The 15,337-nt window shown below is 27.3% G+C and overlaps 1 protein-coding gene across 4 annotated transcripts in view; it reads right to left on the bottom strand.

The window, feature by feature from the left end:
• Nucleotides 1-2,738: 2,738 nt before the first annotated feature.
• Nucleotides 2,739-15,337, bottom strand: part of LOC129983701 (ribosomal protein S6 kinase 2 beta-like) — a 41,152-nt gene continuing 28,553 nt past the window's right edge. For all 4 annotated transcript variants that reach the window (XM_056093290.1, XM_056093291.1, XM_056093288.1 and 1 more), the window contains 3 exons: nt 11,775-11,892; nt 11,373-11,513; nt 2,739-7,525 (listed from right to left, as the gene is read on the bottom strand). In XM_056093290.1, coding sequence (XP_055949265.1) covers nt 7,400-7,525; nt 11,373-11,513; nt 11,775-11,892 — 385 coding nt within the window. In that variant the 3' untranslated portion in view covers nt 2,739-7,399. The remainder of the gene's footprint in view (nt 7,526-11,372; nt 11,514-11,774; nt 11,893-15,337) is intronic.

Genomic DNA, 15,337 nt, shown 5'->3' with positions numbered 1-15,337 from the left:
GCAATTTCTTAAAGGCGTACGGTTTCAATACAAAAAATCATAAATGTCTATCTCATCGTACTATTCTGTTTTCAATTTTACTTTCAAAAGGATTCAAATGAACATATGCAATAATTCATTTTGTTTCAGTCAATAAATGTACTGAAAAAAGAATAAAGGTTAAATTTTATGTAGTCCATTATATTATGAATCATATTCAGCAATAAATTCTCGACACTCGTTTTTAAATTAAAAAATGTTTCAATATTTTTTGAACAAATCTGATCATGTTAAGAGAAATATCATTATCTTATTTCATTATTTTAGACTTGTCAAACTGGATAAACCCTGGCCATTGATTATTCTATATTTTCAAGCACGGTCAATGGAGTGGTTTTAAATTTGCGTTTTTATAAAATAGTGATAATCATAACTCAAATTAATTTTTGTCGCAAAAGAGTGGACTTTTTTTTATTTAAGTCTCAAGAATATACTATTAAATATGACTCAAAGGACGAGAATCTCTATAAGAAATTGAAATACTTTAATTCATCAGAGCTTTTATTGAATCAAACTGCACAAAATAGTATTCTTTACATCATTTAAACCATTTTTCTTATTAGATGTTTCTCTATTATTAAAGGTTCAGAAACTAGTTATTAAGCCGTAATTAACATAGATTTCCAGTATTAATCAAACCATGTTAACCTTTAATAACAACGCATTACTCAATTATAATACAGATATATTAGTTAAAAATTTTCTCGAATTTATTTTTCTCGAAAATATATTCATATTTATTTTATTCCACATAAAATATAGAAAAATTAGACTTTTAATTAATTAGTTTGCAGTTCAATCTTTTAATTTCAACTTTTGTAAACGTCACGTTTTTCTGCTTTAGGTCAAACGGTCTAACTTGTAGAACGCCAACATACATATATACAAAAATACCCATTATGAAGCAAATAAAGATGATAGCTTGTATTCGGTGGTCACTTTCTCAGCATTTCGTTTTTGTATATGTGCAGAGAAGTCATTTCATATTTTCAGGGAAATAAGTTTTCCCATGTTGCATGCACAGACAATTAAAAAAAAACCCGCACCTGAACGCTGCTCTTTACTCAAAAGCGCGTTTTGACTTTCTCTCGTCCTAGTTAAATACAAGGCCGCTACCAGATTGCTGTTTGAAACTTTTTTTACAAATTATAATGCCCAATTTAGAATGCAAATTCACAATTTCTAGATTTAATTAACAGGATTGCTTTTTTTTTGTGTGCCATTTTAAAGAAACAGATTTTAAAAAATGAAATTTGAAAGCTAATTTTTTTTTTTTTTTACTTCATGGCGTCAGGTTGTAGAAAAAACGTTACTTAGTAAGGCTCCAGAGCGTAACAGTAATCGAAAAATGAGTTCAGGCTTAATAAATCAAATGAAGTATTGTTTTCAAAATTAATTTTCAGCCCTATTTCTGAAAATCCACCATTTTAATACCTCCTAAAATCGCTGAAAAACCCTTTTCGAAAAAAAATTTTTTTCCCTCCCAATATCACTGAATTTGAACAAATAAGTACTTACAGACATATGTCTCGAAAAATAATAGATATCGATGTGAAATTTTTAATAGCATTTTTTTTCTGTGCAATAGGTATTTAAATATATACAAAAATTTCTCTCCAATTAAAAAAAAAATCTTTTTTTTTTATTTACTCTTTAAACTACCTTCGTTTTTTATGTATGCTCTTTTTAATTATAAAAAATTTTTATTTCAAATTTTCCTCTTAGAATAATAGTTTTTCATTTAAATGAAAAGAAATAAATATAAAAAAAAATTAAAACATTCACTCCTTTATATGGTCTCACATACAAAGAGCAAACATATTGGCTTCTTTAGAGTGGCCAACCCAATAAGTAAAAACTAATTAAATCGCTGTTATGCATTTTTTTTTCACATCAAATACAGTTGAACTACTTCATGAGCAACACTTGTACATGAGACTGCTTCATTTTACCAATCCTAACAAAAAATTTACAAAGCATACAAGCATAATACAGTGAAAAAAAATGCCATGAATGTTTTAACATTTTTAGTATTAGTAATTAATTTATTGATTTAATTAATGGTTAATACCCCAATATTTAAAATTATGAATTGTAAATTAAAGATTACAAAAAAAAAGTAATTTAAATAAAAAAATTTAAATTTTAGCACAAAAATAAAAGCATGTTTAAAAAAAACAGGACTTATTAAATTTATTTCCAAATCAATGAAAAATAAAGTATTTTCCTATTTAATTAATTTTGCTGATACAGAATGTAATGTAACAAGCCTCCACGTGGTGCATCCTGGTTAATGCTAAATCTGCTATGGCTTTGCCTCCTTCCTTGTGTCTATGACATTTTACCAAGAAATGCTATTCATCTTGACTTGTGCTCTGCAACTGCTTTTTTAAATTGTAAAGTTCAGAAATATTAGAAGGCAAGAGATCTAATGGCCTCATAGCCAATCTTCTGAGCAGTATTTGTAATAAATAAATAAATTTTGCTGATACGGTAATCTTTGCAATTTAAAACTGCACAATATTAGTAAAATAATTTTGATTGTTTACTTATATATTTTACATAATAAATGGTAATCTTATTTCAATTTTAAAAAATTACAAAATATTCTTTCCTTTCTCTTTAATTGTTTTGCATAAAAATAGGAGAAACAAAAGAATATAAATATTTGATGTAGAGTAAAAAAAGAAAGAACACAATTTGTATTCAATATTTTATAATACTTTCAATCAAAAGCATAAATATACAGATTTATGAAAACTGCAACAGCAAGAAAATATTAACATGAAATGCACACTTCGAATTTTTAGTCTTTACAACTATTTAACACTCTTTGAACATTACATAAACAGGGTGACAGATAAAACAAGGGAGATACTAGCAAGTAAAAATTAAAGTACAATTATATCATAAATATATTAGAGTAATTTTTTAATTTAAATATATAGCTTTTTAAAAAACTACTTAATATTAATAATTAACTTATTTTCATCATCAGAAGTGCATAACTGGGCCCTATACTATCCTAAATCATATCAAAATAATTTTACTGAAAAAATTTATTAAAATATAATTTATATTATATGAATATAAAAAAGAAGAAAATCCTGTAATTCAAAAAATTCAGCAAAAAAAAAAAAATTTAATTTGTGCAGTTGCAGGATAAATGCAAATGTAAATGCAATTTTCAAAAACATATGTTTAATTAATAAAATAAAAAGAAAGTCAATAAATTAATTCCTTTTTAAAAATATAATGAAATGAAAATAGCCTTATAGCATTATTATGGCCTTAAATATTATCATTAAAATTTTCTCATAATATAATTATTAACTGTTCTGCAACAAACATATCAGAATCAGAGTTTCATATATAATGCACTACAAGAAAACAAGAGCTTTAACTTCGCATTTGTATTCCCTTCATCAGATTAAGTTAATATAAAAATATTTGTCCACATTAAAGAACTGTGAAGGGCTAATTAGCAATTTTTAGACATTTCTATGCTGAATAATCCCCCCCCCAAAAAAAAACTGAGCATACTGAGGTTAGAAGGACAATGATTGAAAATGAATATATGATTTATTTCATGTAAGTAATTAATATATCTATGATGATCAAAATTATTAAATAGTCACATTGAAGCTGTTAAATTCTGAAAATGCACCAAATGCTCGTCATCAATTGATGTAATTTCCTGGCAGTATGATACCAAAAGTTAGCATTGAAGCATATTGTACTCTTCAATATACTATAATAATGCAATTATTCCTCTGTATAATAACCTATGAATCATGTATGAATAAATGAAATTTCATTAATATATTTTGATTCAATTGAGAGAACAAAAACTGAACAAGAAAGAGATAAGCCTATAAATGCATTAATTACATCTTAAAAATTTTGATATTTAAAGATATCTAACAACTATTTTACTTAGAGAAATAATTAACTTTGAGAAATAGATACTTAGAGATTAAAAAGAATAATAGAGCTATCTGGACCCTATTTATATAATCTTGGCAGTGATTTAAATTAATTCACACACTTATCAGCAGCACACATCACACTTTAAAATTAATACACTAAATTCAAAGTGTTCTCAAACATTTAAATGCAATATTTATTTACATCATGAATATAGAATATCAATATATTGCAGGTATCACATTTAGATTTAAAACAATAAAATATAAATATACAATTTAGAGCTGCTACATTACAGAACATGTAAAAATGACTACATGACTTTATTCTCAAAATCCAATGAATCATAGGTTAAGAATTTGTTCAATAAAATAGAAATTTGATTACATATATGTACAGAATCAGGAAATACACATAACTCCTACTAGCTAAGCATAAAGAATTGACTATAGAAATGCAAATAATACTTCTACTATGTATTCTAAAATTTGAAAGTGCAATACAAGTATAAGTAATGTATTTAAATTTGACTTGAAAGTACTATAAGTGATATAAACTAATTGGATGTATAAAGAGTACCTCTGAGCTGCCATTATTAATGAACAAAATTGAAAGAATAAAAGAAATACTCAAAATAAAAAACTTGCATGTAAAATGGTTCATAAAACAAAATATAACATACCTTTAAATGCCAATATTTTTTTTTTTTTTTAATCTAGAAGGTCTTTTAGTTTCAATGTTAAAAATTAATTTAAAATATAAAAAAATACAGTAGTTAAAATTCCTTCGATGTTCATATGAATAAATAAAACCTACGAGCTTTACCACAAGTTATTTATATATCAAAAAATTTATTGCTTCTTGAAAATAAATAAAAAAGAAATAGTATAGAATTTATATTTTGTTAAAAGAAACAGGCAATAAAATTTTTATATTAGATTTTTCCCATAATTTCAGGGTAACAGAAGTTATTAAGTTCAAACTGATTATTGGAATTTGGGAATTGCCACATTATAATTATATTAACTTTAAATTTGTGGTTGGCATGTTGCTGACATAAATTTCAGGTTTTCCATGGCCATTTATTCTATCACTATTTATTATTTTTTTTTTTCTTATCTAAGTGTTCTATAAAAGGAATTTAATTCTGCAAATTAGGAATAATATTTTACCATTAGAATAGATATATCATTAAAATAGCTTTCTTTAACTATGGATTAAAATAGCTTTTATTTAACTTCATTAGAAAACTAATAGCTTCAATTATTACCTGCATCTTACAACATTAGTCCCTCAATTAGTATTTCATAAAAATAATACAATTACTGCATATTTAAAAAATTAACTTTTTAATTAAGTAATCAAAAAGTAAAATGTAATAGTAATCAAAAGTAGATGACATAATTATATTTTTAAAAAAACATTTTGTATACATTAGAGTTCAACAGTGAAAATAAATTAATTTAATAATGCTTTAGTCAATTATTCTATACTTAAACAGATAATTTTAAAAATTAACATTCCCAGTGAAAAAACCTTTACAAAGAAACAGACAAATTAACAGAATCTTTTCAAATTCTCAGATATGAACAAAATAGTTCACCTTTCAAGTTTAACAAGATTTATCTTGCACTACACAAAGAATCTTTAATTATTTTACCACTATTTTCTTTAATATTATAAGCATGTTTCCAACTAAGCTTTAACAAAACAAATATTGTATTTAAACAAGGATTCGATCATACTTAGCAACAGAAGGCTATGCACCAATTCAAAACATGTTCAATTATTTTACAAGCCATTTAATTATTATTTATGAAATGAAAAATTATATTCCCAAGTTCAATTTGTAAGAAACGACTTTTTATCAATATTAAAACAAAAAATAAGTTAGTTCTTTTGTTAAACGAAATTGTTATTCATTTCTAGACAATCCACGAATGAATACAAAAATCATAAAATTAATAACAAAAATATTTTAACAGTTTATATGTAAACAACATTTAAATTAATGCATTTTGCTGTGTCTCAAAACAGGTTATACTTAATTTTCTTAAAAAATAAGAATAGTATATTTCTTTAAAGAACAAAATAATGCTTCTTTATAAGGCACTTAAATATTAATTTGTCACAAATTAATACTGGAAACTTAGTTCTATGGCTGCAAATATTTTGAATAAAGTCAATCACACACAAATATTTACTGAATAAGTAAATGTTTTTATTGATGCTAAACTGACCAATTAAAAATTATTTTAAAAATATTTGGAAATTTGTTATTTTCATTTTTTACCAAATTATTTCAGTGCCATTTCCAAAATATGTTCCAAACCTACACTATTTCACTTTTTATCAAATATAACATTATTTAAAGTATACCCTTAAACATGGAAGTTTTACATATAAATACACAGCCCAGTGCATTATCAATCATAACCGATTGAATTCCATATTGCTTAAGTTTGAATAACCCAATATTGAAATTACTGAAAAGCATGATATGTTTTATTTTTAAAGTAAATATTAAGATATTTATATTCAAAATCTTCCATAACTTTGCAATTGTTCATTTCAGTAATTAATGGGAACCAAGTTGCTTTCATTTCATTTTCTTGTTGCATAAAACAATACAAAAAAAATCTGAAGAGTTACACTTTTTAAAATGTAGTAAAGCTAAGACCCAGTGTGAAACATCTTAATTAACTGTAACTTTAACTTATTAAATATATTACTTGCAGGTAACTTTCAAGAAGAAATTCTTCCAATTCAAAACTTTCCTGGTTATACATTCATGTATAAAAAGAATAATAAACACACATTAGTAAATAAATTGTATATAAAATATCCCTGTAGTTGCATAAATATCCTAAATTAACAAAAACTAATTTTGATTATTTTTAAAAAATTGTAAGTCACCTCAAAAGCAACAAAATAAATTCTTTAAAAATTAATAAAAATTTCCATTTTAAAAGCATGATAAAAAAAACAAGATAATCATTAAAAGTTAAACAGTTGTTTAAAAAATTAAAATCACTCCAAACATTTTCAAGAAAAATGTGTCAACTTCTAAATGCATACCTTGTTCAAATGAAACAAATTCAAGAATAAATGAAAGTACTGATTATTCACATCCATAAATAATACTTGAAATTCTGATCTTGCCAGCATGGATATTGAGATGAAGAAGTCTGAATCAATGAGATAAGCTATTTCGAGCAGAATAGTAAGTAAATTGATGGGGAAGAAAGGGAATGATTATTCTAAATCAAAAATAAATTAGAATGATTTCAAAATCAAGTTCTGAATGAAAGCCACGAATATCAAATGTTTCTTGTCCAGGACCAAATATAAATCTGCTTTGAAATGAAAGCCCTGCATGTTGGCTTATGTCACACATTTTATAAAGGTTTGGATTTTTGAGAGAGGTTTTTCATCAATCTGTAGAGGATTTGGGGCGACTTCTCTGCCGCCGGCGAGCCAACTTTGAAGCTTCTACTGGTTGTAGAGTAGGTGAGCTTGGAATAGTGTTAATGGCACGGAATGTAGCTGCCATGGCACCCTATTTACAAATAAACAAAATTTTTATAAAAAGCATTTATATATTTGCTAAATACTACAACAAAATTCAACGGACAAAAATTCTTCAAAGAAATATTTCATTCCTTTTATATTAATTTTCAAAATCAATTTTTAAAAAGTATATTATCATTCAATTAAATAACAAATACTAAAAGAACTAGAAAAAATTTTTGGCTCACTTTTAGAAAAATTAAATTTCCAACAGGTTAATATGAATAATTTTACAAAATAATAGCTTTACTTCACTGATTTTATATCCTTACATGACTAAGTAATTGTGCTTGTGATACTTTTAAATGAAGATAATAGTGTATAAAGATAATTATTAATAATGATTTAACTTAATGCTGACCAAATTATCAAATATATTATTTCCAAAAATTTCTTAGAAGAAATTTTTATTTTGAACAGAAAATATAATCTTCGTCTTTTAAATGCCCATAAGTAACCCAATTTCCATTTCAATTTAACTTAATCATCATTTTACCCAAAGTAAAACCAGGGGTTTTTGTGGGACCCCAAAAAATCCCCTGAAACTTTTACGGTCTTACTACCGACATTTTGGAGTTTCGAGAAGGGGGGGGGGGAGAGAAATGAAAAATTACAATTATGAAGTATTGAATGACCTAATTATAAAAGTTCAATGAATTACTTTTTTTGCAAAATTAATAACCATAAATTTTGAAACATATAAACTACTACATTTTATGTAAATATTTTAAATTACCTGAATTAATTCTTTTAAAAAAAATTATCTAATTTCTGCTACTTTTTTTTTATTTTCTGATGTTTGTGGGCTTGTCTTTCTTTTGTGGTGAACTTCATAATTGCAGGAAGGTTGACTTTTATTTTCCTCATTTACAGTTGAAGAAATTTCCTCGAGAACTGCACATGCAGAGGTAGAAGCAGTTTGCTTTTCTGCTAATGTAGAAGGTTTTTCAGAGACTTTTATAGGTGATTCATCTGAAATACATGTTTTTAAGTCCTCTTGATATGTTTTCCAACTTCTGTTCATATTGAGTAAGAGATCTTTGTGAATTGGATCAGTCATTGGATTTTTTTAGCCATATTTTTCACATGAGGTTTCTTTAGAAGCCATTAAATCATAATTAATAGTCTGCACTGCATCTAGGGAATCAACTTTAAGAGAGGTTCTATAGTCAGTGACAAGTGTATCCATTAAGTTGAATGCACTTTCCACTAATGGGCCATGGAAGCAGCTAAGGCAGGCTTTGACCAATTTAGCCAATGTAGGATACTTATAATCATTTGTGAAATCATCTTTTAAATTAAAAACTTTAGACCAATATTTATCAATTGTACACTTGACTTGATTTCCACTTTCATCAGATGTGTAGAGCATTTCTTTGGTGATATCAATATCATTCTGGTATAACCTTATTTCAGCTTCTACTTTTGACTTTTCATCATCACTAAAAATATGGGACAAAAAAGATGATAATTTTTCAAAAGCTAATATTGTACTGGTTTTACCTCTTAGCTCTGGATCTAATGCTGTAAAACTAATTAGATATGAATTTTTAAGGGGTAATTTCTGTTTCATATGCTTTGCTGTATTAGTATAAGCTTTCATCAGAGAAATTTGGAATTCTTTTGCTATTGGATGATTTTTTGATAATTTCTTCAGGAGAGTGGAAGCTTCTGCACCAGTAAATATTACTTTGCTAGGTAGATGGAATTCTGGATTTGTGACATCAACCTTTAATAAATCATCATAAGATGTGAACTCTATATTTTCTGGCTTCATAAAAAAAAGAGAAAAATTTTGCCATCAATTTATAAATACTGGAATGTATTAAATGAAGCATTGATTTTATTTGTTTCAAATAATTACATATATGTGTTGAACTCTGGTAATACTGCTGAATATAATGCCATATGCAATAAAGTTTTGTTTTGCATAACAAATAACCCATTTAATATTCTTTTTATCCGAGCTAAAGCATCCTTTGTGAGTTGTTGGGAATGCAAGCAAGAATACACCCCTTCAACAATTTTTTTTGAGCTGCAGAAATATTTCTTTTATTGTATACAGTTTCAACATAAGAAAAATAATCCCCTTTATCAGTTTTATCCAAGTAATGAAAATACAATGCAATAAGAGCATCCCACAGATCTTTGATTCTTTCTAAAACACATAAAATGTACACCCACCTATGGTCTGGTCTCTTCAAGGGCTTAAGTTTTTTAATGGCAAGGGATTCACAGATTTTGAAAAAATCTTTTACTGCAGCTTTTCATATCAAAATAGATGTCATCAAACAAATCTTCTAAGTATCTGTCAAAACATGAAGCAAATTTTTTTGCACAGTTATTAGCTGTGTGACATGTGTCACCATCAATATCTAATAAGTGGGGTGCTTTGTTTGATTGTAGTCTGGTTTCAACACCCTTTTTTTTTCCCACGCATGGTGTTACATGAGTCCATTAATACAATAATTAAGTTTGCCCATGGAATATTATTATCTTCAACAGTATTAACAACTGCTTTAAAAACAGCTTCTGAATTGCAAGATTCCATCTTTAGAGATGCAAAATGATGAACTACAACTTCATTTTGATTGTTGTCATAAAACTGCACCAATATTGCCAGTATACTTTCTTGAGCATTGCTAGTACTTTCATCCAAATTTAGAGAAAATGGAGTCTCCTTTAAAATTTTAATGATATTTTCCTTAATAGTTTTTGCAAGCCCATATTTCATCTTATAACATGCAGTAGTCCTGGACATTTCCAACGAGTTTAGTGCCGTCTGATCGCGCCTCAACTGTTTGCAGAGTTCAATTAAATTGGGAGCTACATTGACAGAAAGAGAATTCTCGGCGATAAACGAAGTTATTAATACCTCTTGGCGTGCTTTTCTTGTCACTATATCCAATGGCCGAGCATCAGTCTCCAGTAAGTCATCAGTATTTTTTGAATTAGCATAATTACTTAAAGTCATTGAATGTCTAATGCACTTTGAATATTTTATGTGCGTCACAGTTTTAGAATGATTTGTGAAAGCCTTGAATCCTTCCCTACCATACTTCAGCAGTGAGTTACAAAAAACACAATATGCTTGTCCAGCAACATTTATTTTCTTGCACCATGTGCCGATGGTATCCCCATTACCATCTCTCCGTTTAATCCAATTCCACCTAAATGCATTCCGGACACCTTCTTCTAATTGTATAATATCACTATTTATATCGAGAAATTTTATCGTGAAATTCTCTTGCGTACATAAATAAAAAAATATTTCAATAAACGAAACGAAAAATTTACATGTGCATCAATAAATGAAACGAAAATTTTACACAGCGGAGAAAAAAAAGTTGCGAAGCGATCAATGACAAATAGCTAATATGGCGAAAAATCCCCCTTCTCTACTTATTGGCGCCACGCCAGGAGAGATAAGACATTTGAACCCACTTGCCGAAAAGAATCCAGAAGAGAATGTCCGAGAACCGGGGGAATGAGTCATAACTCGCAATAAGGAAAGAACAAAAAAGAAGTTTTTTCCCCCTTTTCACGCATTATCACTGCCTTTGGAGAAAGAAAGGAAAAGTTTTCACCACCACACACTGACCTTGCGTTTTCTGCTTTCAAAGCAAACAAAATTACCCAGATCAAAATAAATAATTTATTATTATTCCTACTTCCTTTTGAACGACGATCCCCGGAATTTCCGGGTATCGAAGTTCAAAATCCCCGGAGCACAAACACCCCTGTAAAACCCAAATTATAGAGCTAACCAAGAATGAAATCAAAACTTCAAACCAAGCTAGAAACAAATGAGAACAAAAAATCTGAAATATGTGTACCTTTACAACAGAAGGTTCTTCTTGTAGTGCTAACTGGCAGTCAGGAAGTTGGTCTTTATTTACTATCCAAGCATGATTCAGAACATCAGCAGCTCTGTACCTTTGCTTTGGATCCACATGCAACATTTTTTGTACTAGATGCTAAATATGAAAATTGTACATAACAATATTAGTCTATGCTTAAAATTATTAATAAGAAATGAATTTAACATAAAGACACAAATATAAAATTCAATAATTAATTCCTTATGTCAACATTTTAAGCATTAAAAAAAATTTTAAATGCATCAAACATATATGCTAAAACTAAAGATAATATGCCATGAAAGCACTGAACATTCTTAAGTAATTTAAGATATAACAAAGAGTTATCAAGAATATATATAAGAAAAATAAGCATACTTTTGCAGCTGCAGTGATATTAACCCAGTTTCCAGATGTTAGGTCGAAACGAGCTTCACCAATTCTTGATAATATATCACTTGTCTTATCTGCTGGACCATATGCAAATGGAGTATGTCTAAAATAAGAGATTTAAAATATAATAAAAGTCATAACAAATCAACATTGAGAAATTCAATTACACCAAGACATCAAAAAAATTACTTTTTATAACTGAGCAACTGACAGAAAGATTCATAATATTAAAAAAAAAAAAAAAAGGATCCAATTGCTTAAGTTAGAGTACACTCCCCAATTAATAAAGCATAGATAAATTTCTTGATTGAGGTTAGTAAATACATACATAAGTCTTGTGTTCATTTTATAAAACAGAATTCTTGACTAATTGAACAAAAGTCATTCAAGAAAATAAGATAAAAACTCAAAATTGAGATTTTATTTTATGTCCAATACAAAAATTACAATAAATCAATATCATTGCATTAATAAACAAATATTTTCAGCAATATAAAGACCCATAACTGTGGCACTTAGCTAAATAATTTTGAAGCTAATTTCAACTCTGCCTTAATAAAAACACTTTAATCATTTGTTACATAGCATTATTCAATTGATTACCATCAATAATTCAGGCTATTTTTTAAGGTAATTATCGGATAATTTTAGATAATAAATAGAAAAAAAGTGAATAAATATTTTTCCGTAAAAGAAAAATACAACAGAATTTTAAACAAAGATAAATATTTTTCATGTGAAAATCATTTATAAATCTAAATTAAAATCTAATATGTAAAAATCTCATGTTGCGGTGTTTGTGTTCATACTCCTCCGAAACGGCTTGACCGATTTTTATGAAATTTTTTATGTGTATTTGGTAAAAGGTTCAATCAGTCTAAGAGTGACCAGTGCAGTTGTGGTGGGATAGGCACCGCACTTCATTATGCTATGGAATGCATCTTTACAATCTCCTGGCATATGAAAAAACCATCACCAAGCCATGAACAGGAATGGCTGAAAAGAGTTGCCAACAACTTCATTTCCAGGCAAAAAATCCACAGTATAATCAAATTTATAAGTGAAAATAGAGACCTATTCTTGCCTCCATAGCTCTCAACATCAAGTCTCATACCAAAAAAGACTAAGGGAGAAAACAAGCACCGCAGTCTCCTGTCACACATTTCAATCAATCAGAGATTGTCTTCGTTTCCATTTCTCAATTTATTTTCTATCTGATTTTTTTAACTGCATCCTGATCTACTATATCATAAACAATAAGTAAACACAGATTATATGTATATTTTTACACATTTTATCTCTCAGCACTATATTCCTAAGTTTATTACTACAAATTATATTTCAAAGTTGAAAAATTATGTAAACGGTCTCATTATAATAAAATTTCTTACATAATTGTAAAATCTGTATATAGTTATTTTTGTTTCATTTTCCTACTGTAAATATTTTGTTAATTAAATAAAATTCCCGTAACATGCCCACCAAACCGTTCAGTGACCAGAATGGTCATGGTTACAGGGGCATGAGACGGCGTTCTGTTCTGTGTATTTGGTAGGTATGAGAGCAGGTCGTAAAGTATATTTCATAACGCTAGGTAATTAAGGTGTCCCTATCCAGAATTTTTTTTCTATTTTTTTGACAATTTTTATTTTTATTTGGCATCAAAAAATATCTATAGCTCCAAATTTTCACCCTCCCATTTTTTTATCGCAATTTTAGTATTTTTGTATGAACTATATCCAAATAATTAACCCATCGTTAATAAAGCTCAATGTATTTGTGTGTGTGTTGGCGCTCTACCGACCATACCGTTTTACCAACAGCTGAAAAATTTGGCATGTTTATACCTTGAAGGCAGGATATGTGTATCTTGGAGCAATTTTTAAAATTTTTAATTAGAATTTTAATTAATTAATAATCAATCGAAAGTTCGGCACTTTTTTGCTATAAGTTCCAAAAATATTACAGCACAAAATTGTTTTTTGCATCAAGTTAAAGTTCAAAAAATTGTCTTTTTAATGATACCAAAGTTTTAATCTATAAATTAAGTTCTTATTTTTAACGAATTTTTAAAAATATATTTTAACCATATTACCAACCAACACTATAAAATTTAACTTGCACAAGCACGTTATGTGTGCATAAGAAAAATTATCTAATTTTTAGCTTTTATCAACATGTTGCCATCATATTGACAAAAGCTTAAATTAAAAAAAAAAAAAATGTTATTGTAAATTAAACATACAAAAATGTAATTTCGAGCATGTGTCCATATGAAATGAAATAGGATATTTTATAAAAAGTAAATGCAAAGTGAAGATTTGTATGACCTTTTACAATACCTACATTATTAATTCCATAAATCAGTTATACTTAAGGCAAACATGGTTTAATATATATATCTTTTCAATTCTATGCCCAACGGCTAATTTATAAACCTTTAATAATAGAAATGCATGTAGTAAAATTGTCAAAATGAAGTAAACAATTATATTTTATATAAGTTGAATCTATAAATACTCTAATAAATGACGAATGTTTATCTAGATCCTCTGTTCTGCAAATCATATTTAACAAAATATTCTTGAGATACCAATATTTATAATAAAAGCAGTTGCTTTCCAATCAACTAAATTAGTCTCTAAAACTGACTTATTTATGAATATTTAAATAACACTATTTAATAAAAATGGGTGATTTTAGATCACTTCATTGACAGTCTCAAAGATGATATCTCAATCAGCACCCAGGGTTTCTCAAGACCTATTGGCCTAGGATTATGATAATGTTGATTGTTCTAAACTATTCTATTCAAAAGTTCATAAATTGATCATATCTGACAGCAAACGCTAGATCAATTACTTATTTAAAAGTTGCAGTGCCAAGAATATTTCGAGATCTCTTAGGACCAAAGGACTGTATAAAATTTAGATTTCATAACTTTTATAAGTATATTTATGGATAAAAACAAAATAAAATATATATATATATATAACATTTAAATCCTTTTGAAAATAAAACTAAAAACTGAATTTTATGATGAATCTTTGTAGAATAATTCTTAAGATACTACATAAATTATGAAAATTATTCTGTAGTGCACACATGATTTAAATACTGAACAATTCTATTTATGAGTACTCATATTTTTAAAGAAATGTGTGGTTTCAGTACTCATATTTTTAAAGAAATGTGTGGTTTTAGTAAAAAATGTTTTTTATATTGATTGCAATTTAATCATTGACACTGTAATTTTATGAGTACTGATTGAAAATTAGAGAGATAGATAGAACATTATGGCTTAAGGTCGTTTTAAAAGTATGAGTGAATTAAATGACTATCAAAATGTGAAGCTTAAATATTTTGATGAAGAAGCAATTGAAAACACAAATATTTGTATAATATTGTATAATTTGTAAAATATTTGTATTTAACTTGAAATTTTAAGGAGCATTAAGATCGGTGAAGCGGCTGGTTGCCAAAGGGGGCTAGTTAAATTTATGGAATTTTTATCAAGCATTATGCAAAAAAATAGCATTTCTATACCC

The sequence above is a fragment of the Argiope bruennichi genome, chromosome 9, assembly GCF_947563725.1.
Source record: "Argiope bruennichi chromosome 9, qqArgBrue1.1, whole genome shotgun sequence".
In the NCBI taxonomy this organism is placed as follows: domain Eukaryota; kingdom Metazoa; phylum Arthropoda; class Arachnida; order Araneae; family Araneidae; genus Argiope; species Argiope bruennichi.
This window is presented reverse-complemented; position numbering and strand designations above follow the sequence as displayed.